A 27,103-nucleotide genomic window follows, 5' to 3' on the forward strand; every position below is an offset into this window, starting at 1 on the left:
GTGTCAAGGAATCTCTGTTTGGGTTCAGTCTGTGCTCAGCAATGGTCACTGGGTCCAGCCCAAAGAACCACAAATGGAAAGAGAATTTTAAGGGGAGGAGGCAGCTGCACTCACACTGAGCCTAAATGTGGCCCCTGCTGTGAGATCTTACTGAGGGGCCCATGATGTAAATATTTTATTCCCTTCTCTGTATATTTCTATTAATACATAAGGGAGGGAGCTGCCATATTGCTATGCACACGGGGAATGTTCTGGGCATATAATATATTCTCCATCTCTATATGCTGTTAGCAGGAGGGGGGTATGGGACAGGCTGAAGGCTAGGGGTGTAGGGCAGTGGTCCCCAACCAGTAGTTTGTGAGTAACATGTTGCTCACCAACCCCTTGGATGTTGCTCCCAGTGGCCTCAAAGCAGATGCTTATTTTTTAATTCCTGGTTTAGAGGAATGTTTTGGTTGCATAAAAACCAGATGTACTGCCAAACAGAGCCTCCTGTAGGCTACCAGTCCATATAGGGGCTACCAAATAGCCAATTACATCGCTTATTTGACATCCCCATGGACTTTTTCATGCTTGTGTTGCTCTCCAACTCTTTTTTACATTTAAATGTGACTCACGAGTGTGACTCACGAGTAAAAAAGGTTGGGGACCCCTGGTGTAGGGTAAGGACAGTGAGGGTGGGAGGGTCTGTACAAAGAGGACACAGATAAGGGATAAAAGCTCCTCTGGGATTGGCTAAAGGACAAGATCAAACATTAAAGCCCCCAACCAGGAGTTAGAGCCCAGGACAGGGGGTTGTTCCCAGAGTGATTAGAAGTTTGGAATGAGCGGAGAGCACTTCATTAGTCTGAGGGGAGAGCACACATGGGGGGAGACATGAACATCTGCTGGGCCCTAATTTTGGTCCCCACACTCCTGGCTCTTAGGAGGTGCAGCCCAATCCAGTCAGAAGACAATATCCAGATCCAGGAGAATTTTGATCTCCAGAAGGTAAAAGAGCTGTGGGGGGGGGGGGAGGTTCTAAAGGGACAGTGCTCCTTATTCTCCTGCACTAAGCCTCCTTATGGGGGGGTGGGGACAAGACAATGTCTTGTCTATATGTGCACATTTGTGCAGGAGCTGCCATACTGCATTCCCAACACACACAACGTATTTCTTTTTAAATCTACTTTTTGGGTTACCTGAAGCTGCAGTGAGTTGTCCTCTCCTGCAGGGGGCGCCACACCCTTCTCAATTACTGACCAGTTTAGTGAGAAAGTCGGAGCAATTTAGTAGCACAAGGTTATTGGCAGCATTCCTGCTTCTACCCACTAGTACTGAGCCTTCCTTCCCAACACTGCTTTAGTGCTACAGTCGACATACCAGTTAGTTGCCCTTTAACCAGGGAACTTTCTGCCCCGTGTTTCCAGATTTACGGCAAATGGTACGACATTGCCATGGGCTGCAAATGGCTGAAGCAACACAAGGAGAAGTTCAACATGGGGACACTGGAGCTTAACGATGGGGAGGTTCGGATTGTGAACACAAGGATGAGGTAAGGGGGGACCCATCTCAGGTTACACGGGGCAGGCAGGGGTGAAGCCCAGTCATATCAAATGCTGACACTGTGAGTGTTTTAGAATCAGGGTACTCTTCTGGTGTATTGCAGAAAGACAAAGAGGATACCAGAAGAGTTATCTATAATCTAGATATTTTACATTTTGAATTCTGACAGCAGATGAGTGATCTAGAACCCAATATATATATTGGCTAAAAAAATCCAGTGTGCTCTAGAATGATTATGTCTTGTTTAGGTCAAAGGAAGGAGAAATGTATTGTCTGGTTTAATGAAAAGAGAGTGACAATGAGTAGAGTGATCTAAAACCAGGGTACACAAAAACCTTTAAAGTATGCATTGTGCAATGAAAGGGAAGAACGGAACGCTTGTCCTATTTGAGTGATTTAGAATCAATTGGAATAAAGTAAGATGGACTAGGCATGTCTTGTCCAAAGGAAAAGAATCATGACAGCCAACATGGGATCTAAAAGCCAAGTATGTCTGGCACCAAGAAATAGTATTGGTTGAAGGCCCATTTATAGTCTACGCTTGATGAGAAGAAACTAATTCCAGAATAATTCAGCACCACAAATAGAAGGTTGGCATGGAGCAAGGAGAGAGGAATAAGAAGTTCAGTAGTGTGGGGGTGCCATGGGATTCACCAGTGGAATCTATTTCCCTCACAGGAACGGAACCTGCTCTCAGATTGTTGGTTCCTATCAGAAGACAGAGACCGAGAAACCCAGGGAAGTTTGACTACTTCAAACCCGCATTAAGACTTTACCTTACAGATTGTTCTAGATCTCAGCTTTATTGATACACTTTTTACCATCCAGACCAATTCTGTTCTCTAGGGTGGGGAACCACGATCCAGAACTATGTTGTCTTCACCAACTACAACGAGTATGCCATCATGCTGATGAAGAAGAAGAAGAAGGACGCGGAGAACAAGACGACCGTCAAGCTGTACAGTGAGTATCACCTCTGTCCTGTTTTTGCCTGTGTTGACGCAGTTGGTCTCTCTCAACCGAAGAAACAACGGATAGGCGCACTCAAAACGTAGCTGGATCCAAAATAGGATGGGGTACTCTGGTACAACATGTACTGATAAAAAATCCTATTTTATTAAATATACGTTAAAAACATAATTATTGTTTGGAATGGATGTATAGAGCAGGGGAGTGCATGGCTCTACTCGTTTCATGACTGCATGGGTCCCTTCATCAGAAGCCAAAAGCGCCCCCTGCTGGCAAAATACTTATACAAAAGTTAAAACACACACAGGTGATTTAATCAATCTGAATTTAAAAACGTGGCAGTCATTATAGCGTCAATAAATTGATGATTAAATATGTAATGTGTAATATGATAAATTAATTAATAAATAGTATATTATGAATCCAATAAATAATTAAATTAGACAATATAGATCATTCATCAATTAGTTAATACAGTGTTACAGATAAATATATCTAGATATGATGCCAGTGAAGAAATAATCAAGTAGTTCATGAAGGATATATGAAATATAAAATATAAATGCAAATACAAATGAAACTTAAACAAAAAGAATCAAGCAAATGAAAAAGCGACATACAATAGAAAAATGAAAAAATGAATAAATGAGAAAGCAATCGAAAATTTAAAAGAATTGAAAAAGAATTGAAAAAAATTGAAAAATTAGAAAAGGGGGGGTGGTACAATGGGAATGACTAATCAACTAATGAAATAATTAAGTTCCCATTCCCTATTTAAACCCCTGGGTGTCACCATATCCATGGTAAAAATTCAAAAAGCCTCTTTTTTTTAAAAAACCCTTGTTTCAATTCTTCATATGGAATTTCTCTTTGGTGGATCTTAGGGCGGAGCCCAGACTTGCAACCGACTATTATAGATGAATTCAGACAGTTTGCCTTGACTCAGGGCAGCCCCGAAGACTCCATCTTGATTCTAACAAACGGCGGTCAGTACAGGGTGCCAGTGGGGGTGTAATGTGGAATTATGGCACAGTTTTGGCACTGTTCCTTTAAGGCATTATATCCTGACTACATGCCATGCTGCTTCTGCTGGCACAGAGTGATCATCTGATCTTCCTTTCTTGTTATTTCTCCTGCAGGTGAGTGCTCTCCAGGGGAAATTGAAGTTAGACCCCAGGTAGGTATGACCAGGCATATGGCAGCTCTCACCCATATACACAGAGAGGGAATGCAGGTACATGTATGTAATAGCCTGCTATGCTGTGTGTTGCAGAGAACTCAGAGGGCGGTGCTTCCTGAGGAAGAGGAGGGGTCTGGAATGGAGAACAGCCCCCTATCCAAAAAAAAGGGAGGTGGGTATAGTGCAGGGAGTTACTATTGCATTGTGGGCACCCATGCCCGTTAATTAAACTGACACACTTTGTCACCTTCCCCTAGGGTCCTGCAGGCTGGCCCCGGCATCAGGCCCTTGCTTCGGCAATAACAACCGCTACTTCTACAACTCCACCACCATGGCCTGCGAGAGCTTTCAATATGGTGGCTGTCTCGGTAACAACAACAACTTCCATTCTGAGAAAGAATGTCTGCAAACCTGCAGGACATAAGGTAAGTACAGGGGTGCTGGTGAATAAAAGTGTAAATGAATATTTCTGGGCCATTAAAGGGATAGTAGTATAGAGAGTCAGTCACTGCACTTCCTGATCCTGGGCTGCTCTCTTTCCCATGGTCAGTCAGGAACCTCCCCCTGAGTAAGTGAATCCAATCTCCCCTAGTACTTACCCAGGTACAGAACTCCGATTCTCTGTACCTCCTGCTCTTGGGCTGCTCTCTTTCCCATGGTCAGACAGGAATCTCCCCCTGAGTAAGTGAATCCAATCTCCCCCCCCCAGTACTTACCCAGGTACAGAGCTCTGATTCTCTGTATTTCCTGCTCCTGTGCTGCTCTCTTTCCTATGCTCAGACAGGAACCTCCCCCTGGGTAAGTGAATCCAATCTCCCCCCAGTGCTTACCTAGGTACAGAGCTCTGATTCTCTGTACTTTCTGCTCCTGGGCTGCTCTCTTTCCCATGGTCAGACAGGAACCTCCCCTTGGAAAGTGGATCCCATCTACCTCTAGCTCCTGGGCTGCTCTCTTTTCCATGGTCAGGCAGAGTGGAGACACATGACCATGAGTGAGATGCTGCTCCCTCTAGAGGCAATAGAAGAATCTGCACCATAAAAGTGTAGTAAGGCAAATAATGCCAAGCACATGGTTCTACAGCAGATATTTGTTTGACATGATGACATTTCACACCATATACCGAGTTTGTTTTCCCTTTAAAATCCCTATCTTTCATGTTGCAGCTGCCTGTCGTTTGGCGATTATCCCCGGCCCATGCAAGATGGACAAGACACGTTGGGCATTTGATGCGGCACAAGGAAAGTGCATGACATTCTCCTACGGCGGATGCTGGGGTAACGGGAACCAGTTATACACGGAGGAGGAGTGCAAGGAGTACTGCGAGGTACTGAAAGATGGTAAGTGACGGGGCAAATAGCAGGGCAGGGCAGAACTTTCTGATTGGGGGTGTGATGGGGTCATCTAGGTACCTCCACCTGGGCGGACCCCAGCAGGGGGGTGTGATTCTCACTACTTCCTGCTCCTGGGCTGCTTTCTTCCCCATGTTCAGGCAATAGGCTGAGCTGTAGTCTTGCACATAGGTCAATTTAGGTAGCTGATAAAAGTTTCTCCATTAGAGGGAGCACTTTCTCAATAAAACAGCTCAATGGTGGCTTGAGGACCCACCTTAACAATGGGAGGAGAGCAGCACATGCAGAAGAGACACATGGTTATTGTGTTCTTTTGTCCCCTTTCAGTGAGTGAAGAGTTGCAGTAAGGATCAAATCATGACCCCACCTCTCCTTCCTGTACTCACCCTGGTGCAAGAACAGCCGATTGGCATCAAAATATAAAAGCTGAGGGGTGAAGCGGCTCCTCTGTAAGTCTGATGGAATGGCCTTGGGACCATTGGGATAATCTTCAGCATGGGGGTGGGGTTCTGCAATGTTTTGGGGGGCAGCTTGGTATCCCCCACCCTCAATAAACTGTTACTCGAGATCATTCTGTGTGAGTATGCCTATCCTTCTGCCTATGGTAAATACTATGACTACACTGCGCTTCTCTTTTCATTGTACAATCCCAGAATCCTTTGTGTGACTGACATGAGCCAATTGCACAGATTTGGGGTGAAAGGTGCGATAAAAACTTGCATCACTAGGTGGCAGCAGAAGCACACGGAAGTGAAACATTGTTCCCTCTCATCCCCTCTAAACCAGCCTCATATGGGATCCCCGTGCTACAAATGCACTTTGCATGGCTGGTTAGAAATCAGTGCAGTCTGCAGCATACAATGATCAGTACTTACCCATGAGGCATGAGAAATCATGGGGCTTAAAGGATCAGTAACATCAAAAAATTAATTTTTTTAAAGTAAAATTTGCCCTGCACTGGTAAAACTGCTGTGTTTGCTTCAGAAACACTACTATAGTTTATATAAATAAGCTGCTGTGTAGCAATGGGGGCAGCCATTCAAAGGAGAAAAAGCTCAGGTTACGCAGCAGATAGCAGATAAGCTCTCTAGAACAAAATGGTATCTGTTATCCACTATTTATCCTGTACCATATAGCCTTTTTTCAATTTTCACCATTGCTACTCAGCAGCTTGTTTATATGAACTATAGTAGTGTTTCTGTTAAAAACCAGATCAGTTTTACCAGTGCAGGGAACAGTACATGCTATTTTCATTACTTTAAAACACTTTCAGTTTTTGGTGTTACTGTTATTTAACACTAGTTAATTTCCTCTAGGGGGGCACGGGTTGTTCTCCTACTGCCTTCAAAAAGTCCCATTGTGGTTGGCCCTGGCAACAAAGCAGAATGGGACCCCAATTAATACAAAATATATTGTCAGATTTAGACTGTGCCTCCAACGATCCCCAGTGACTCCCTGTTACACCGCAACATGATCACTGCCCTCCCACTCCCAGACAAGGTTCCTCCCATCTGGGCCCCCACTACAACTACAACTGGGCCCCCAACAGGCTGTGATCATAATGTGGGGGCAGAATAAGGGATTGTGGGTAATGCATGCAATGTCTGGGGATGGGAGGGGGTGTCCGATGAGATTGTCAGCTCATTGTCCTTGATGATGATGATAATGAATGTAGTGATGCAGCAGGAGCGCCACTTACTGGCAAAAGGAAAACATTGCAGGCAACAAAGGCGGCCTCTGCTTTTCCCAGCGTGTCCCTGAATCCAATGGGGGGTGTGACAGCTCAGGGAATGGACAGCACAAAGGTCAGCAGCCCAACTACGCTGGTTCTGACATCCCATGAGCATTGAGCAGGTTCTGCGCTACTCCTTAAAGGGATACTGTCATGTGAAAAGATGTTTTTTTCAAAACACATCAGTTAAAAGTGCTGCTCCAGCAGAGGTCTGCACTGAAATCCAATTCTCAAAAGAGCAAACAGATTTTTTTATATTCAACTTTGAAATCTGAAATGGGGCTACACATATTGTCAGTTTCCCAGCTGCCCCCAGTCATGTGACTTGTGCCTGCACTTTAGGATGGGACTACTTTCTGTCAGGCTGTCATTTCTCCTACTTAATGTAAAGCTAACCATACATGGAGAGATCTGCTCGTTTGGCGATGTCGCCAAACGAGCGGATCTCTCCCCGATATGCCCACCTTGAAGTGGGCAATACCGGGCTGATCCGATTGTGGGCCCTAGGGCCCAACGATCAGATCCGACGGGATTTTTAGTCCCATCCGATCGAGATCGGCCAGATACTTACACGGGCCAATAAACTGCTGGCAGCTTTTATCGGCCCGTGTATGGCCACCTTAACTGAATCAGTCTCAGTGGGACTTGGCTTTTACTATTGAGTGTTGTTTTTATATCTACCAGGCAGCTATTATCTTGTGTTAGGGAGCTGCTATCTGGTTACCTTCCCATTGTTCCTTTGTTAGGCTGCTGGGGGGGGGTAATTGATATCACTCCCACTTGCAGTACAGCAGAAAAGAGTGACTGAAGTTTATCAGAGCACAAGTCACATGACTGGAGGCAACTGGGAAACTGTCAATATGTCTAACCCCATGTCAGATTTCAAAATTCAATATAAAAAAATCTGTCTGTTCTTTTGAAAAATGGATTTCAGTGCAGAATTCTGCTGGAGCAGCACTATTAACTGATGTGTTTTGAGAAAAACAATGTTTTCCCGTGACAGTATCCCTTTAATGGGACGGCCACTAGGTTTTCGCCCCGTCCCCTACGTTTTCCGATATTCTTCCCAGGGAAACTACACAGCATCCATTGGACTTTTTTGGGGTGGGGGAGGGGGATTACAAACAAAGAGCACCCCCCTTTGCAAGGCCCTATGGTAACACTTTATTCTGTAAGAATGGCATCAGCCCTGGAGAGAATTTTCTGTGTGGCTGCACAGGGTGAATGAGGCCTTTGAAAACCCCATTTTGGAAAAGCGGTGGGGGGGGGGAGTTTAACCCATGCACTGCCTGTGAGCCCTTAGTAGCATTAAAGAATTCACCGTCTCAGGAGAAAAAAAATGGGCAGAGGGAAACCCAGAATTCCTGGCTCCTATAGAACAATCTGCTGCCAGAATCTGCCTTTGTTGTCTGAAGCCTCAACCCCCCTCCCCAAACCAACACACCAACAGCCTCCACACGCTCTTTAATTTTCCCTTCCCAACATCTTACACTCAGCACTGAGACCTACACTATATACAGCACAGACACCCACAGCACCGACCCAAGGAATCAGAATATTCTGCTTCCCTTAGGACAGGAGTGCCCATACTTTACTAATGCGGGGTCTACTTTTAGTGATAATGTCCAATTATGATCTACATCCATAATATCAGTTAGCATGTTCCATGGAAAATATTACTTGAATATTATATTGATTTATAAGAGAATTTTCATTGCTATTTTTAAAAAAAAACAAATATTTCTTATGTAGCCTTAACATAATAAATATCTGAATGAAAAGAATAAAACAGAAGGGTAATTTAGTCAAGCTGTTTGTTGACAGTGTATTGCGATCTACTGATCACCAGCTAAAGGTCTACTGGTAGATCCCGATCTACCAGTCTTAGGATCTCTGCAGCCACTGGGACAGAATGCTCTGTTATACAGATACTGTAGCTAGAATCTCAGCTGCCATAAAGCAGGGTAGGACTGCTGCTTCCAATGGGGATCAGATAGGATCTGTGCAGCCACTGGGACAGAATGCTCTATTATACAGATACTGTAGCTAAAATCTCAGCTGCCATAAAGCAGGGTAGGACTGCTGCTTCCAATGGGGATCAGATAGGATCTGTGCAGCCACTGGGACAGAATACTCTGTTATACAGATACAGTAGCTAAAATCTCAGCTTCCATAAAGCAGGAGAGAACTGCTGCCAGGCACACAGCACAGGGTGCAGGTTGGCAGGGTAATGAGGTGCAGATTTGCCACAGTGGGTGCTGTGTGCAGGAGTTGGGTGAAGGAGTGGGAATTTTGGGATGAAATGTTGCATTTACAAATTCCAAAGCAGACACAACAGTCTGTGAGTATGTGGGGAGGGCCGGGTGTCTGGCAGTTGGGGGGATGGAGGAGGAGGCGGAGGGGGGGGTTGCATCTATTTAATGCAATTCAAGACTATTCTGCCTGCTGGTTAATACATTTGAATGAGAAAAGGCGCCAGTGTTGGGGTAAGATGCCTCCTTTGTGAGTCTCCCTGAGTGCCAGGGCATGGCTGGATTTATTTAGCATCTTGGAGAGAGGGGGTGGGAGCTGCGGTGCACCCTCTCATTAACATAGCAGCTGCTCCATGAGGCTCCCAGAACAAGGGAAGGATTGGGGTGTCCCAGCAGTGAATAGAGAGAGAAAGAAAAGCTAGGAGAGGGCAAGATGAATGGATGGGGGCATTTGAATCAGGAGGGGGGGGATATATCAGCCTTTGCCTTTAGTCTGATGAACTTGTGCAAAGACTCACAGATCTGGGGGGCAGCCTGGCAGGTGTGACAATGGTACTGCCGATGAGCAGGGGGTGCTCTGTCAGTCTCTATCATCATTTGCTGCCCCACTCTCTGCCTCATTGGCACATGGGGGGGGGCAGATCCTGTGTCCAAATAATGAATTCCTCTACAAAATCCTCACCGACAGCTTCTACAGACCCAAGACTTCAGGAGGGATAAATAAATGTCATCTCAACTGCCAGTTTGATAGAAAAGTCTGGGTTGGGCAGTGCCAGGAGGACACTACCTGCCTGAATTCATAATGTCAATGGTAATATTTGGGGGAGGAGAAATAATAGTCTGGGGCTGTAGGTTTGGGTCCCTGGTTCCAGTGAAACCTTAAGAGCAGAGGCACACACTCAGATTTGGGGAGATTAGTCTCCAAGTGACAAATCTCCTCTTCTTTGGGGGGCGACTAATCTCCCCGAACTGCCTCCAGCCGGCTAGAATGTAAATCATCAGCGGGATGGCAATCGGTGCGCTTAGTTTTCCGAAGTCTCACAAAGTTGTCTCACAAGGAAAATTAAGAGCTCCGAGTGCCATCCATCCGACAATTTAGATTCTAGCCGGCGGAAGGTGGTTTGGGGAGATTAGTCACCCCAAAGAAGAGGCGATATATCGCCGGGCGACTAAATCTCCCCGAATCTGAGCGTGTGCCGCTGCCCTAAGGCTACAGGGTACAATGGCATTCCTGACAATTCCATGCTTCCTACTTTGTGGAACAATTTGGGGGGGCCTTTCATGTTCCAGCACCATAAAGTCCCCCCCATTAAACAGAGCCAGGGCCATACAGAATGGGTTTGCTGAGATTTGAAGAATCTCAACCCAACTGAACCCCTGTGGGATGAACTGGAACCCTGACTGTGAGCCTGATACCGAACATCAGTGCCCAACCTCATGAATGCTCATGGAACTCCCAGCAATAAGAGGGGAGACTGCATATTAACCCCTTGGGTTGGGAGGGAGATGTTGGGGGGAGCAATTTCTGACTTTTTAATTAGGGAAGATAATGAGGTAAGTAGGTGGCAGCCCTACCTGGGAATGCTCATTACCATTTAAAGAGACCGCTCCTGCTGTTATACTGGGAGGTCACATGATGATCTAATTTGAGAACTTCTAGCCCCTGGGGCAGATCAGTTCATAGGCCTGGGAAGGAGAGTCTAACAGAGGCAGCGAGAGAGGAAGAGGTGGGGGTAGTAGGTGTGGTGGGGCAAGATGGAGCCCCTGGAGCCTGTAGAGCCACAGACGAAGAGTAGTTGGGTCATTCCATAGCATTTTTGCATTTTCGCGTGCATGAGGGCATTCTCACCTACAGGGGTACATTCTCATGACCGGACAGGCTGAGGGGAGTGAGAAGGGGGAAAAGCCTGTGACAGGGAGGGTGGGGTAAGAAGACAGACAGGAGATTCTCCATCTGCTCTGCAATCTGAGGCCCTAACAAAGCAGCCGTCAAACACAATGTGAGTGAATATGCTGGAATTCCTCCTGCTGCTCCTTGGGATGGGCAGTAAAACTGAAGGATTTCTGGTTACTGAGTTACAACCCCCACCCTAAAGAAACGTGACCCTGTTCAGCAAAACTATTAAACCAATGAGCCAACTGCCAGCTCATTTTACTGTCACCTAACAGCATGTAGCTAATCTCTCCCTCAGTGGTTATGTACCAAGTAGGTCCCTTTCCATCATTGCTGCTCCCTATGTACCGGGTAGGTCCCCGTCATTCCCGCCTGCTCCCTATGTACCAGATAGGTCCCTGTCATTACGGCCTGCCCCCTATGTAATGGGTAGGTCCTTGTCATTCCCACCTGCTCCCTATGTACCAGATAGGTCCCTGTCATTCCCACTGCTTACCCCTTATGTAATGGGTAGGTCCTTGTCATTCCCACCAGCTCCTTATGTACCAGGTAGGTCACTGTCATTCTCACTGCTTACCCCCTATGTAATGGGTAAGTCCTTGTCATTCCCACCTGCTCCCTATGTACCAGGTAGGTCCCTGTCATTCCCACTGCCTGCTCCCTATGTACCAGGCAGGTCCCTGTCATTCCCGCCTGCTCCCTATGTACCAGGTAGGTCCCTGTCATTCCCACTGCCTGCTCCCTATGTACCAGGCAGGTCCCCCGAAACGTTGATCACGAGGTGATATAATAAAGAGGGGTGTCCCCCCAACTGCTGATAATAGCGTGTGTGCGGATCCGTTTCTTGTTTGCTGTTTCCAGGCAGGTCCCTGTCATTCCCGCCTGCTCCCTATGTGCCAGGTAGGTCCCTGTCATTCCCGCCTGCTCCCTATGTACCAGGTAGGTCCCTGTCATTCCCACTGCCTGCTCACTATGTACCAGGTGGGTCCCTGTCATTCCTGCCTGCTCCCTATGTACCAGGTAGGTCCCTGTCATTCCCACTGCCTGCTCACTATGTACCAGGTAGGTCCCTGTCATTCCCACCTGCCCCAGTTCAGGTTTAAGAAGGGATTTGACCCCCAACCCCTCAGCAGACATCAGAGATGAGTGCAGTGAAACAATGTAGCAAAAGTCAGTACTCCAGCCCATCTGTTAATCAGCTGCTACATTATGTCAGGAGTCGTATTATGAACTATATAACCAGCAACATGTGTATATTGGCAAGTTATGTTGGGGGTTTACACCCCCTTTTAACCCTTTATTAAACTGCAAATCCCCCCCCCCCCCTTTAAAAGACTTAACATTATTATTTGGCAACAAACGGCACAGGAAATAATGACATCACAATCTGGACTTTTGTTTGTTTCTTAAAAAACAAAAACTTGGAATTTATTTCATGGGCTACAGGATATATATATATAAATATATATATATATATATATATATAAATATATATATATATATATATATATACACCATACACTCCAGGTCACATGGTGCAGACGTCATCCAGTTCATCACAACACAGCTTCAATATAAGCCTATAAGTTTAATTAACATAATTAAAGAAATGGTTTGTTTTTATAAAGTCTGGCGCTGGGATACAAGCAAACGTACATTAACTCCTTTCTGGAGTAGATTTCAGCCACGGCGTCCTGCTCATCCCAAGGATTTCAGTGAAATAACAGAATGAAATGGGGACAGGACCCAGAACGGACAAGACGCCGCTCTCTGTGGGTGGGGCACCTGCCGGTGCCCAGTGGTGGCAGAAATGGCTCTAGACACCATATGGCAGGGGTGCCTGCAAGGAAGATGCTTCACAGTGGAATAATTCATATATAAAAAAAAATGAAGTTCCCCTTTAAAAGTGGGAGTGGCTTGAAACCCTTGAGATGAACACAGAATATTCACATCATAAATATTATGACATTAAATTGTGGCAGATCCACTAACACAATGTGCAACAAGCTGTATTTTTTTTTTTTACATAAAAAAATCCTCCCTCCCAACCCCCCCCACCACTTTATTGTCTTTTCATTTAACCCTTCCCATTTTATACTCACAGAAGCACCAGTATGTGCTCCCTTTAATATCGCCAGTCTAGTCACATAGACACATTAAATAAAAGGGGGTCCCCCCTTCAATACAGTTTTTTTTTTCCTTTTCCTCCTCGATTTTTTCCTGCGTACGGAGAACGGGGGGAGGTTGGAGCCCACTATTGATGAATTGAGGCAATTCTGGATTGTCTTGAAAGATTATAAGCGTTTGCACCCCCAGTCTTGGTATAAAACACCTATTATAGGGCAAGGCTCTGATAAGCCGGCTCATTTCATTTACATCTCTTCCCCTGAAAAATAAAGGGAAGAAACAACCCCCCCAAGCACCAACCTATGGAGTGGACCCCACATTTGGACCAGGTCCATTAACCTGTTAAACCCATCCCTTTGGATATAAAGCAGAACCCACGTTAATGGGAGGTACAGGTGTAGTACAGACAGCTATTGGGGTGACCCTTCTTCTGCTATCTCATCCATAACTGAACCCCAGTGATTCTCATTTCCTTTAATTAAAGCAGCATCACAGTTCTGTCTCTAAATAGTCACACTATAAACAACACCCCCCCACTGCGCGTACACACACAAAGGCAGATCAGTAGTCGACAGGTCAGTTCCCAAGTAACTTTCAGACAGCAGGTGGCGCCATTGCTACTGTGCAAAACAGAAGTGCCCCCTTCACAAAAATATATATATCTATATAAAAATATTCCTAAAAGCCCAGATTGGGTGGTCAACTGCAACCTGTTGCTTTGCCTTTAAGAAAGCTTCCATAAAAGGGATATTTTTCTTATAAAAAAAGAGGGGTGGGGGTTATTTTTATCCCTTCCTGAAATGTTCAGCGTTTTTTTTTCTATTTAAACCCATATTCCACAGAGGTCATGAAGCTGTGTTTTATGGGGGAGGGTACTGAAGTGCAACATACAGTATCTACGTCCTGTGGGGGCAACACTGTACAAGAACGCCGAGGTAGATGAGAAAAGGAAGTTTTAAAAAAGTGATTTTTTTTTCTCCAAAAAAAAATATTTCTTTACAGCCCCCCCCCCTCAAACCTTCCTACAGACTGGGGGGAGGGTCTAGAGCAGCTTTTCCATGTCAAGTAAGAAAAATAAAAGGCAAGAAATTAAAAAAAAACCCACAATCTCTCCGTTGTACCTTGAACTCCCCCCCCCCGGACGAATGCAGACTTTACCCCATTTACAAATTTAAGGAGGAGGGGGGTATCATGGAAATGGGGGGCTCGCAATACAAAGAACTGAAGCAGCTGTTAAAATTCATTAAGACAATTAAAGGGGAAGAAAAATGAAAGAGAATTGATCCAATTTGCACTCCCCCCCACCACACTAGCACACTCACACATACACACAAGGACAGGGAGTGTTGGAATGTGTCTGAGTCCTGCACTCACTCCGCCACCTCGGTTATCGGCTGCTGGAGGAGTATTTGGCCTTAGTGATCAGGTAGAGGACAATGTCTTGGTGCCCACCATAAGCGGCTATGTGGAGCGCGCTCCATCCGTCCCTGTTTGCCAGCCTGATATCTGCCCCAAACTTTACCAACAGTTTCACCAGTTCCAGGTTCCCATCGATCACAGACTGGTGAAGAGCAGTCTGGCCCTCTGGGCCAAAGGAATTGACGTTAAACTCGCAGTTGGTCATGTTCTGGAGAAGGGAGTGCAGTTCCTTGGTGTTGCCATTGCGCACGGCCTCCTGGAAGACCCGCTGGGTATGGGGCATGGAGCAGGTGGACATTTCTGCCTGACTCATGGCTGGGCGACAGAAGAATAGATTCCAAGGAAGGAGCTTGAGCAGATGGTCAACAGTGAGTTGCCCCAATAGAAGGTCCACAAAGGAAGTCTCTACAGAAGCTGATCCAGTCGTGTGATCTCTGCAGCGAATGTCCAAAGCCAGAAGGTTCAGGTCTTGGATATGGCTCAATTGTAGTTGGTCCAGAGAAGAACTCTGCTGGTCCCAAGAGCTGATGGTTTGTAACCGGTCCACATAGGAGTAGATGGGCAGAAGAAAGCAAGCCAGATGGGAGTGCCTGGAAGCTTTGGACTAAGGGTGCAGCTAACAGCCCAGATGGTGGATCAGTAGCCAAATGTTTGTTCTGCAGCCAGTATTCCAAGAGGTCTCTAATAGGTAAGCCAGGTAGGTGCCCAACTGGAAGACCTTTGCAAGGGGTCGGCGACACAGGAGGCAGCTACCCAAGTAAGTGCAATAAGCCCAGGGCAATTCTTTAGGGGGGATCCCAGAAGGCCAGCCAGGCAGATGCTGTAGTCCCAGGGAATCAGGCACAAGCTCACGGATTCCAGTTCCCAGGCGAATCTCTTCCAGTGTTCCCCCTGGCAGCAGCGCCGCTGATCCCCGTCTCTGTGTCTCCCCTGCGCTGCGCGTCCGACTCGGAATTGGCTCCGCGTTGCCGCTGCTTTTTTACTCTAACCCCCTGATTTGCATCACAATGCTCAACAGCCGCGGCCGCCCATTGGCTGGAGGCCCACGTGGGGAGGGGATAGCGGGGGACTTGGAGAGCCCGCCCTTCCGTGTGGAACGTTGAGAGTCTGGGCGTGGCCGTGAGGTTTGAGTTAGGGAGAGAAGAGAAAGTTCTCACGCGATGTGCAGCCGAAGAATAGGCATTGCAGCATTTCCTATGCTTGGGGGGCACTCTGTACTCCATTATTGCCCATGCCATGGGGTGGGTTACAATAGCCATGACAATTTTGGCTGACCTGCCATTTGTATGTGCCTTGCCAACAGTGGCTCTTGGGACTACAAGGAAGTGGTGTTAATGGCATGAAAAAATGACAAATTAGGAGAAGGCCAAACTATTAAGGGAATTGGTATTGAAGGGCTAAATGCAGGACTCACAGAAGGAGTTTACAATCTAAAAGCTACTCTGAGCCAAAGGGCTTACGGTCTAATTAGTAGGGAACCGAATATGAATGTAGGGAACTGAGCCCCAGATAGAAGGTTTGGGGAGCAAATGTCGGGGCTCTGAGCTCATGAAAGGTGAGATTGTTGCTACCAGAGATCTGGCCTGTTCCTTTATGTGGAGGCAGGGGGCAGTACAGATATCCCACCATTCTTACACCGAAAGGACCCTCATTGTAACACTGAATGGCTCATCCAGGGAGGAAGCAAAGCAGGAGGGTGTGAAACTGACAGGGGCAAGAAAGGGATGTCACTTGTTACTTAAACTCCAGTAATGTCCCCCCCCATACTGTAGTGTACTGTAATGCACTATGGCACCTCTCTCCTCCCATATGTATAACTATAAATATACAGGGAATCTATATGGCACCTCCCTCTTCCAATATAAATATAAATATACAGGGAATCTATACAGCACTTCCCTCTTCCAATATGTATAAATATAAATATACAGAGAAGGAATGTTCTGGGCACACAATAAGCTATACCCTCACACTGTACTGTCTAAGGGAATCAATATGGCACCTCCCTCCTCCCATATGTATAAATACAAATATACAGAGAAGGAATATTCTGGGCACACAATAAGCTATACCCTCATACTGTATTGTCTTAGGGAAATAATATGGCACCTCCTCCCATGTGTATAAATACAGATATACAGAGAAGGAATGTTCTGGGCACACAATAAACTATACCCTCATACTGTACTTGCTAAGGGAATCAATATGGCACCTCCTTCCTCCCATATGTATAAATACAAATATACAGAGAATGAATTTTCTGGGCACACAATAACCTATACCCTCATACTGTACTGTCTAAGGGAAATAATATGGCACCTCCTCCCATATGTATAAATACAAATATACAGAGAAGGAATGTTCTGAGGTGCAGGATGCTCGCTGCAGACTGCACCAGATTAAGGAGGCAGCTGAACAGGACAGGACTTGCACTGGATTGCAGTCTGCGTGGGGACAGACATTTATACAGGGGGCTGGGAGTGAATGAGTGGATTCTTTCATATCCTATGTACACAGCAAACAGAGAGGGGTCAGTGGGAAAGAGAGGGGCAGATTGTTTGTGAATACCAAGTGTTCCCTCTTTCAAGGATCAAAATGAGATTTCCCAGCATTCCTAGAAAAAAAAGGTCACTGGTCGTCACTTGTGCACTGTCTCTTATTTGCATTTTTATATATATATTATATATAAAATATACATATATATTTTTATATATAAAAATGTTTTTTATCTGCATAGCTGCATAGGCTACTAGGGGCAGCAACATTAAAATGTACACAACTATGTAAAAACGGGTACTATGATCTCTGCGTGGCATCTTCACCCAAATACACAGAGGAGGATGGGGGGATTCAGGGGACCTAACTTAGGGGGGGGACTGTCATGCCAAGCATATGTGTTACACAAATCAGTCAGTTCTGGGTAATACCTATGTGATACAATGGCCACATTGAATGAAACAACCACGACCAGTGACCTTTTTTCTAATTCAACCCCCTTCACTTCTGACAGCTGAAGGGTGATGGGAGTTGCAATCAGTAAACAGACAGACAGGAAAATGGATATTTCAAGCCTCTCATATTCCCCTTTTGTTCCATTTGTACCTACCTTGAGGCACTCGCTGCTCTCACATGTGGCTCCGGCAGAGACAGGAGGGTGCACCCAGGAAGGAAAGTCACTTAGACCATTTGCTGGGTTCTCCCCACCTGCTGCAACAGCTCTTAATTGGACACAAGCTGGGGACGAAGGGACATACCAACTACCTTGGGGGGGTTCCACATACCCATGCTGCTTGGAGACCACTGCAGTCTGCAGCACAAGCCCATACAAATAGACAGGTCCGGACTAAGAATTAAAATAGGCCCTGGCATTTCAGGTACACAGAGGCCCAATCAGCCCACACAGAGGCCCAAACAGCCCCCACTAGCCCACTAAATACCTACTTTCTATGGCAGCTTATAGCAGCCCCTCTGGCATTTGCCAGAACCCACATATTGCCAGTCCGGGCCTGCACATAGCTGGTGGCTAGGAGCTGAAGAGAACTGAAAAGCAGGCACTTATGGTTTCCATATTCACATCCTTCTATATCTATCTGCAGCCTTTGACACAGATGACCATCCACTCCTCCTAGGCATTTTATACTTTCATGGTTTACTTCTTATCTGCCTGACTGTTCCTTTAAAGTTGCCTTCTCTAACTCTACTTCTACTACATTCCCTCTCTCTCTGTCGGAGTTCCTCAAGGCTCTATTCTAGGCCCACTGCTGTTCTCGCTCTATACTACTTTGCTAGGAAAACATAGTTTTTTGGACTTCAGTATTACCTTTATGCTGATGACACCCAACTCTACTTGTCTACTCCTGACCTCTCTCCTTTTGTCCTTTCCCAAGTTACAGACTGTCTCTCTGCTGTCTCCTCCTGGATGTCACGGTGCCACCTGAAACAGAATCTTTCAAAAACAGAACTCATATTTCTGCCAAGATCTTCCCCTGTCCCTCAGATCTCACTCACAGTAAACAACACCACCTTTCATTCAACCACAAGGGCACGCTCCTAGGAGTTATCCTAAACTCGCATCGGTCTTTTTCACCACACATCCAAACACTTGCAAAATCTTGTCTTATTCAGCTGTCAACATTGTCCCAATACGACCATATCTCAGTTGAGAATCAACCAAAACACTGTTTCAGTCTCTCATCATCTCCCGCCTTGATTACTGCAACCTACTCCTCGCAGGTATTCCAACAAGTTGCCTTTCACAACTCCAATCTGTTCTAAATGTGGCTGCTAGACTCATTCATCTAACTCACCACTCAACATCAGATACTCCCATATGCATATCCCTTCACTGGCTCCCAATCTCCTCTAGAATCAAATTCAAATTACTAACACTCTCATTCAAGGCCGTTAACAGTGAAGCCCCTCCCTACATTTCATCCCTGATCTCCAAATACACTCCTTCAAGAAACCTTCACTCTGCTTCTGACCTTCGCCTCGCTTCTCCTCTCATCACTTCTGCCCATTCTCGTCTACAAGACTTCTCTCTGGCCACTTCTTTTCTCTGTAAATCTCTACGTCGAGCGGTCAGACTTTCTCCTTTCCAAACACTCCTTAAAGACCCACCTATTTAAAGAAGCTTATTCAATGTACCTTAAACAATCATTACTGTATCATAAATCAAAAAATTGTTTCTAATATCCTAATGTCTCAATTGTTCCCCAAACATTTAGTTTGTAAACTCTCATGTGTAGGCCCCTCTAATCCTATTCTACTCTGTACACGCTTGTTTGTTATTCACCATTTACTCCCTGTTTGTTATAACTAAAGTAAAGCACTGCGTAACTTGTCAGCGTTATAGAAATAAATGGTGATGATGATTATATCCTGCATGACTTCTTTAATGCTGGTTTTGTATGCAAATGAACTGCGATGCGGCCACACAGTGGAAGGGTTTCCTTCAAGGAATGCTATAATAACACACTATTAAATGTGCATAATTAAGGAAGCCACCCATCTCACCCACTATAAAATAAACAAGATCATTAGCACTTCATTTGGGCACAGCGCTGCAAGGACATCAGTGTAGTCTGCAGCACGCATCTATTAAAGGATGTAAATTTAAAGGTGAACTAAAGCTTAACTAAAGAAGTAGGCTAGAAATGTTGTACATTATGTTTTGTGCTTCTATACCAGCCCAAGGCAACCACAACCCTTTAGCAGGGAAGATCTGTGTCTCCAAAGATGCCCCAGTAGCTCTTTTCTGTTGATTCACTGCACATGCTCTGTGCTGCTGTCACTTACTGAGCTTAGGGACCCACTCACAATATACACATAGAATAGAAATGTCATAATATAAGGCTGATAAGTAATTAAAGGGATGGTTCACATTTAATTAAACTTTTAGTATGTAATAACTATGGCTAATTCTAAGAAACTTTTCCACTGGTTTTGATTATTTATTTTTTATAGTTTTATAATTATTTGTCTTTTTCTTCTGGCTCTTTCCAGCATTCCAATGGACGTCGCTGATCCCATCTAAAAACAAATTCTTTTTTAAAATCACAAATTTATTGTTATTGCTCATTTTTATTTTTCATCTTTCTAATAAGACCCTCTACTTTTCATATTTCAGTGTCTTATTCAAATCAATGCATGGTTGCTAGGGTCATTTGGACCCCAGCTACCAGATTGTTTATAATGCAAATTGAAGAGCTGCTGAATAAAAAGCTAAATAACTCAAAAACCTTAAATAATAAAAAATGAAAACCAACTGCAAATTGTCTCAGAATATCACTCTCTACGTCATACTAAAAGTTAACTCAAAGGTGCACAACCCCTTTAAAAGACCAGTTTTTTATTAGAAGTCCAGCATGAATAAACAGATGATTTCACTTTTGCAATAAATCATTCATGTTATTAAGAGTTTTGTATGTGTATATTTTCAGTAAAATATTGTTTTATATAGAAATCTTGAAGGTTCTTTCCCCCCCCCCGACATACATGAAAAGATATTTGGTGAAATCTAGAATCTTTTAGGATGAGGCGGTGATATTTACATTTCCATATGCACCACTACATCTAAGTAAGATAAGTGCTGGAGATTCATTTTCTCTATTTTTCGTAAACATTTATAACAATACAAACAAAAATGGTTAACTTAAAATCACATGCCCATTATTTGCCTTGGAAGTAGAGATGTGGAACATCCACAATCACCCATTTGTTGGTGGATCCTGGGAGGCAGTCTTTGTCATCGTCAGGTTCAAGTCATTATGGCTAAGATTAACGGGTTGTTGCCTCGTAGGCATTCTAAGGGCTCTTACAGACGAGCGTTTTTACCTGCGCTCCCCTGCGTTCCGTTTTTCTGCGTTCAGCCGCAGGGGAGCGCAGGAATAGAGGCATTACATTTTTTCCAATGGGGCTGTACTCACACAGACGCATGTAGGTGCCGAAAAATGCAGCATGTTGCGTCTCAACCTGCGTTCGGCGCCTACACGCACCTGTGTGAGTACAGCCCCATTGGAAAAAATGTAATGCGTCTATTTCTGTGCTCCCCTGCGGCTGAACGCAGGGGAGCGCAGGTAAAAACGCTCGTCTGTAAGAGCCCTAAGTCATACCATGGGGTATAGCGGAAGGTAGAAACATTGAATTGTCTGATATCAGAGGAGAGGCTTAAGATGTATGTGGTCCAGGTGTCAACAAACTTATCAGTTTGGGTGGTTTTATTTAAAGAGGCTTCCAACCAGTCCATATAGAACAAGAAATGTAGTTTGTTCTTAACTAGGTTAATAGATTGAATAGGTTGTTGCTGCTAATCTTTCTGCCAATGCTTTGTTAGTTTTGGATACTTGTTGTGTCCCTTTAATTTTGCTAAATAGATCCCACTCTATATTGGGTTTGAATGTTTGTTTAGTCAGTGATTGCCAGTATTTATATATTTTTAGCCAGAATGTATTAATAATTGGACACGGCCATATACAGTGTATCAATGAGCTGGGCAGCCATCAGGGGGGGACAGGGGAGAGAGTTGTAGGGGGCCCTGAGGGGCCTAGCCACACCGACCTTACTTGATTAGCCAGGCCTCCCTGCTTTCTGAGAGCTGCTGACTTCAGGAAGGCAGGGCGGGAGCACAAGGGGAGGTTTCTTCTGTCCAATACTTCCCCTTATTGGTCACTGAGTTTAAGTCCCGGTTGAGCTGCTCAGGGATTGGATTGCTGAGGTTTGAACTTCTTCTCCAGCTCATCCAATTACCATGCAGCTTTACCAGGGCTTGAAATTCTGTGACCAATAAGGGAAGAAAATGCTGTCACTGAAAGAAGATGTAGCCACTTGTGCTCCTCTCCTCCCTTCTGTAGTTGGCAGCTCACTGACAGCAGGTGGGCCACACTAATGAAGTAAGTGTAACATGGCGAGGCCCCACTAAAAGTAACCCTTTGTGGTCCCTGTTGTGTGGTGGGGCCCTGGGCACCAAATCATTTTTAAACTTCTGGGGGGGGCAAATTTTTTTACATGGATGTTTATGGGGGGCCCTGGCTACCAATTTTCTTATAACGTGGGCCTGGCCACAAATGTTTTTTTTAATGAGGAGGCCTGACCACCAATATTTTTTTTTTTTTTATTAACATGTGGGTACCCTAGCCACCAATGGTTTTTTTTTACTGTGTGGTGGGGAGGGCAGACCTGTAGGTGGGGCTTTTGGTGGGCACAGCCCAGGGGGCCCAGGAAATTTTGTTGTATGGGGCCCTGCGATTTCTGATGGCGGTCAATGAGGCTTCCATTTCCAAGCATCTTAAGCATTTTGAATTGGACAATAAGCCCATTTTAAACCTCTTTAGAGGGGTCAGGTATGATTGATGTAACAGTTGTAAGGCCATGATTTGGTATTGTTCTCATAGAGTGGGAGTGAAGTTTAATAACGTCAGATGCAGGGAGAATTGGTGTTGTGTCTGACCATTTTCCAAAGGGGGTATCACTTGTCGATGGGCCAGGAATTGCCCTAATAAGTTTATAAATGTAGGATGTGGAGTGCAGGGTGTTGACTCCTTTCCATATATAGTTTAGAGAATTAGAAATATCCTGGTCTGTCATCCTATGTAAAACATCTCTCGCATAGCGAGAAGCTTGTAAATAATAGAAATATTGACCACAGAGGGAAGGATATTTGGCTGAGGCTTCTGAATGATAACCATTAGGTTTTTGGTAAGTATATCTCTGACGCAATATATACCCTCTTTTCACCAATTGTTAAAGACATTTGTTATTAGGCCACTTGAGAATTCTTTGTTACCAGTCCATGGTAGATATAATGAAAGAGATTGTGTGGCTTTCCATCTGTGGCGAGTATTCCTCCATGCTTTATGTGTATTTAAGAATAAAGGATTCATTTTTTTGTGTTTGTGTGAGCTCCTTGGGAGGGAGATGGAGCAAGGGGTTTAGGTATGTGGTTCCCATCAGTTTGCATTCTAATTCTATGTTGCTATAAGTGTTGGTATTATACATCCAGTCCCCAGCGTGACGCAGCAAAGATGCTTTGTTGTATTCTCTTATGTTTGGAAAATGTATGCCTCCATTAGTTCTGGGATATTGGAGTTTAAATAGTGCAATCCGGGGTGGTCTACCCCCCCAACTGAAGTTTCTAAATATTTTATTTATAAGTTTCTGGTCCGATTGCTTTAGATAGGAGGGTAGCACTGGATTTTATATAATAGCTTGGGAAAGTATACCATTTTAAGAAGGTATGCTCTTCCCAGGAATGATAGGCTTATCGCCTTCCGGTTCTCTAAGTCACTCTGGATACTGGATAAAGTTTGACTTATATTTAGTTTATAAGTATCTGTGTGATGGTTTGTAAATTTAATCCCTAGATAGCTGATATGATGTTGTGCTTTTTTAAAAGGGTTGTTTTGTGTCCAATCTGTATGGATGGTATGTTTTAGCATAATAGCTTCTGATTTATCATAGTTTATGTTTAGGCCTGAGAAGGTGGTGTATCTGTTGATAGTTTCCATTATTACAGGGATATCATGCTTCGGTTTATTTATGAATAGTAGGATGTCGTCTGCAAATGCTATTATTTTATATTGCGTTTGTCCTATGGTGAGGCCTGGAAATGTATGATTTTGGGCCTGGTGCCAAAGTAATGGATCTAATGCTATGTTAAAGAAAAGGGGGGATAAAGGGCAGCCTTGTCTGGTGCCTTTTCTTATAGGGAACTTATCTGAGTTTATATTGTTTACCGTAAGAAAGGCTGATGGGGAAGTGTATAGATTCCGAAAAAGTTTGATGACTAATTGATGACTAAAATGTTGGAATTTAAGTAGTCTGAGAAGATGAGTATGATATATCCTGTCAAATGCTTTTTCCGCATCTAAATTTACTAATATTCCATGTTTACGTTTTTCTATGTTATGTATATATATATGGAGGCTAAGATCTGCCAGGTAACTTTTACTGAATTTCTACCTTTCGTGAAGCCCAGATGAATTGGAGTCAGGATTCTAGGTAAGGTAAGTTGTAGACATAATTTAAAAAAAAAAATGTTTCTTTTTAACGAAAAAAAACCCACCAGTCAGTTTTAACTTTTAATTCCACCCTGCCTTCTATAGGAGATAGCCAGGGAGGAGAAATTGAGCGCCACGCAATGGATCGTCGCCCTATCGCCGTTTCTGAAGAGGAGCGCATGCAGAGAATTGGTAAGTAATTTCTTAATTAAAAGTTAAAACTGTCTTGGTGGTTTTTTTTCGTTAAAAAGAAACAAATTTTTTAAGAAAAAAAATTATGTTACTGGTCCTTTAATACAGATAATTACTACATGGCAGCACAGAAACCAGTGCAACTAGCACCAAAATTTAATAATCAGCCCTGTAGCATCAGCTTATATTACAGGCCAACCTCATTTTGTGTGATAATTTGTTACGACCCCTAAGCTTAGCTTCTCAACAGCTGCTCAGAGCCCACTAAGCATGTGAGCGTCGCCGATACTTTCCAAGATATTCATTTTTAGGGTTTACTTCTCCTTTATTAGCTATTGAAAGACGTACGTGTCTGCCTGTACTGCTGGCTCTGACAATTGAAACAATGTAGCAAAAGCCAGTTGCAAGGCATTGTGGGAACTGGTGTTGCATACCTCCCAACATTTTGGAAATAAAAAGAGGGACAAATAGTTGTGTGGCGAAATTGTTTTGTCCATGCCCATTTTTGTGGCCACACCCCCTAATTACCATGTTAATTTTACAAACTTTGGCAGGTTATGCGAGTTTGAACCTATTTCTGTGGTTATTTTCAGTTATTACAGTTTTGCTAATGAAGGTAAATGGGATTCTGGGTAAAATCCAATAAACCCAACCTTAAGTATACCCCTCGGCAACAGTCATAGGTTGGAAAGGCTGTAGCAGCATCACCCTGTTAATCTACTGACTACTGTGGTATAGCAATGCTTTAGGGAAAGTCCTGACAGTATTGGTCAAGTTTCATTATTGGTCACAGTGAGGCTTCTCCAACATTATCTTGTATCATGTGATACTGCTTGGTTCATTAAAGGGGTGGTTCACCATTAAGGTAACTTTTATTATGTTATAGAATGACCAATTCTAAGCAACTTTTCAATTGGTTTTTTTTTTTTTTTTTTTATAGTTTTATAGTTATTTGCCTTTTTCTTCTGACTCTTTGCAGCTTTCAAATGGGTGTTGCTGACTCCCTTCTAAAAACAAATGCTCTGTTAGGCTACAAATGTATTGTTATTGTTACTTTTTATCACTGATCCTTCTATCCAGGCCTCTCCTATTCATATTTCAGTCTCTTATTCAAATCAATGCATGGTTGCTAGGGGGATTTGTACCCTACTTAGCAGATGGCTTAAGATGCAAATTGAAGAGCTGCTGAATAAAAAGCTAAATAACTCAAAAACCTTCAATAAAAAAAAAACTGAAACGAATTGCAAATTGAAGAATATCACTCTATATCATACTAGTTAAAGTTATTTCAAATGTGAACAACCCCTTTAAAGGGAATTCCTGCTTTATAAGCATGATGGGAATTAGCAAAATAATACTGTGTTCTAATATATATTGGGAGGAGGTGTCATATTGATTCCCTTAGACAGTACAGTATGAGGGTATAGCTTATTGTGTGCCCAGAACATTCCTTCTCTGTATATTTGTATTTATACAAATGGAAGGAGGGGCCATATTTATTCCCTTAGACAGTACAGTATGAGGGTATAGTTTATTGTGTGCTCAGAACATTCCATCTCTGTATATTTGTATTTATACATATGGGAGGAGGTGCCATATTGATTCCCTTAGACAGTACAGTATGATGGTATAGCTTATTGTGTGCCCAGAACATTCCTTTTCTGCATATTTGTATTTATACATATGGGAGGAGGGAGATGCCATATTGATTCCCTTACACAGTACAGTATGAGGGTATAGCTTATTGTGTGCCCAGAACATTCCTTCTCTGTCTATTTGTATTTATACATATGGGAGGAGGGAGGTGCCATATTGATTCCCTTAGACAGTACAGTATGAGGGTATAGCTTATTGTGTGCCCAGAACATTGCTTTTCTGCATATTTGTATTCATACATATGGGAGGAGGGAGGTGCCATATTGATTCCCTTACACAGTACAGTATGAGGGTATAGCTTATTGTGTGCCCAGAACATTCCTTTTCTGTATATTTGCATTTATAAATATGGAAGGAGGGAGGTGCCATATAGCTTACCCCTCTCTGCAGAATATTAGAATGTGGCAGAGGTGCATGTTTGTAGCTACAAACAGAAGCTGAGAGTCTCTTTCTTACGGCACATTCCAGAGACGGGTCAGTCACGTCACTGCTCGGATGATCAACTAAAGGGAATCACAAGCTGCAACAAGGAAGATATAATTTTCCTTCTCCTCAGAGATAAAATGACCAAATTCTGGGGAAAACTCCTTGCAGCCAGAGAAAGAGAGAGAGAGAGAGGTGCATTGCACCGGTGGCAGAAGGGTTAATGGGCTGCTGTGCTGCCTGAGCACCTGACTCACAACTTGCAAGCGAATCTCCAAGGTCCCTAAAGGCTTCCAAAGCCACGCCCATGTCTCCAGCAACAGAAAGGCAGGGCCCAGAGGCAGCCAATAGGGCAAAGGATTCGGAAGCAGATGAAACAAAACAGGGTGTGGCCTTTAGTTAATTCATTAAAATGTGTCGGAGAGCGTGGGAACAGAGAGAGTTTTACTTCCCAGCACTGACTAATAGAATAGGAATAGAGATAGAGAGAGTGCAGACATTCTAGACCCCCTCACTCTCCCCATATATTACATACTTATAATAAGAGTAATAATAAGTACAACTAATGCAAATACTGGTGTGGGCTTTGGAAAATAAAAAATATCGACAAGAACAGTTTCCATTTTAAACCGAGTCAGCTACTGCAACTCCCAAGATCCACAGAGAAACAAGATCCGAATGTGGGGATGCTGGGAGTTCTAGTAGATTAGGTGTTGTTCTAGACTATTGGATGGATAACCTGGTTAAGTATTCTCCCTGACCCGATGACTGTACAGGTGACCTGGACATGATCACTTTGTGGGTGGCCTAGATGATGAATTATTCTGGAGGCTGTGAGGGTGACCGGGAGTTCCTCTAATGATAATCA

At 44.1% G+C, this 27,103-nt stretch overlaps 1 protein-coding gene and 1 pseudogene across 1 annotated transcript; one reads left to right on the forward strand and one right to left on the reverse strand.

Moving 5' to 3' along the window:
* Positions 1-658: 658 nt before the first annotated feature.
* On the forward strand, positions 659-5,614 carry LOC108699875 (annotated as a pseudogene).
* Positions 5,615-12,319: 6,705 nt separating this feature from the next.
* nrarp.S (NOTCH regulated ankyrin repeat protein S homeolog) lies at positions 12,320-14,881 on the reverse strand. Its single transcript, NM_001094984.1, is given in 1 exon segment — positions 12,320-14,881. A coding segment is annotated over 1 exon segment (345 nt). The 5' UTR covers positions 14,781-14,881; the 3' UTR covers positions 12,320-14,435.
* Positions 14,882-27,103: the final 12,222 nt, after the last annotated feature.

Source organism: Xenopus laevis, chromosome 8S (genome assembly GCF_017654675.1).
Source record: "Xenopus laevis strain J_2021 chromosome 8S, Xenopus_laevis_v10.1, whole genome shotgun sequence".
Classification (NCBI taxonomy): Eukaryota; Metazoa; Chordata; class Amphibia; order Anura; family Pipidae; genus Xenopus; species Xenopus laevis.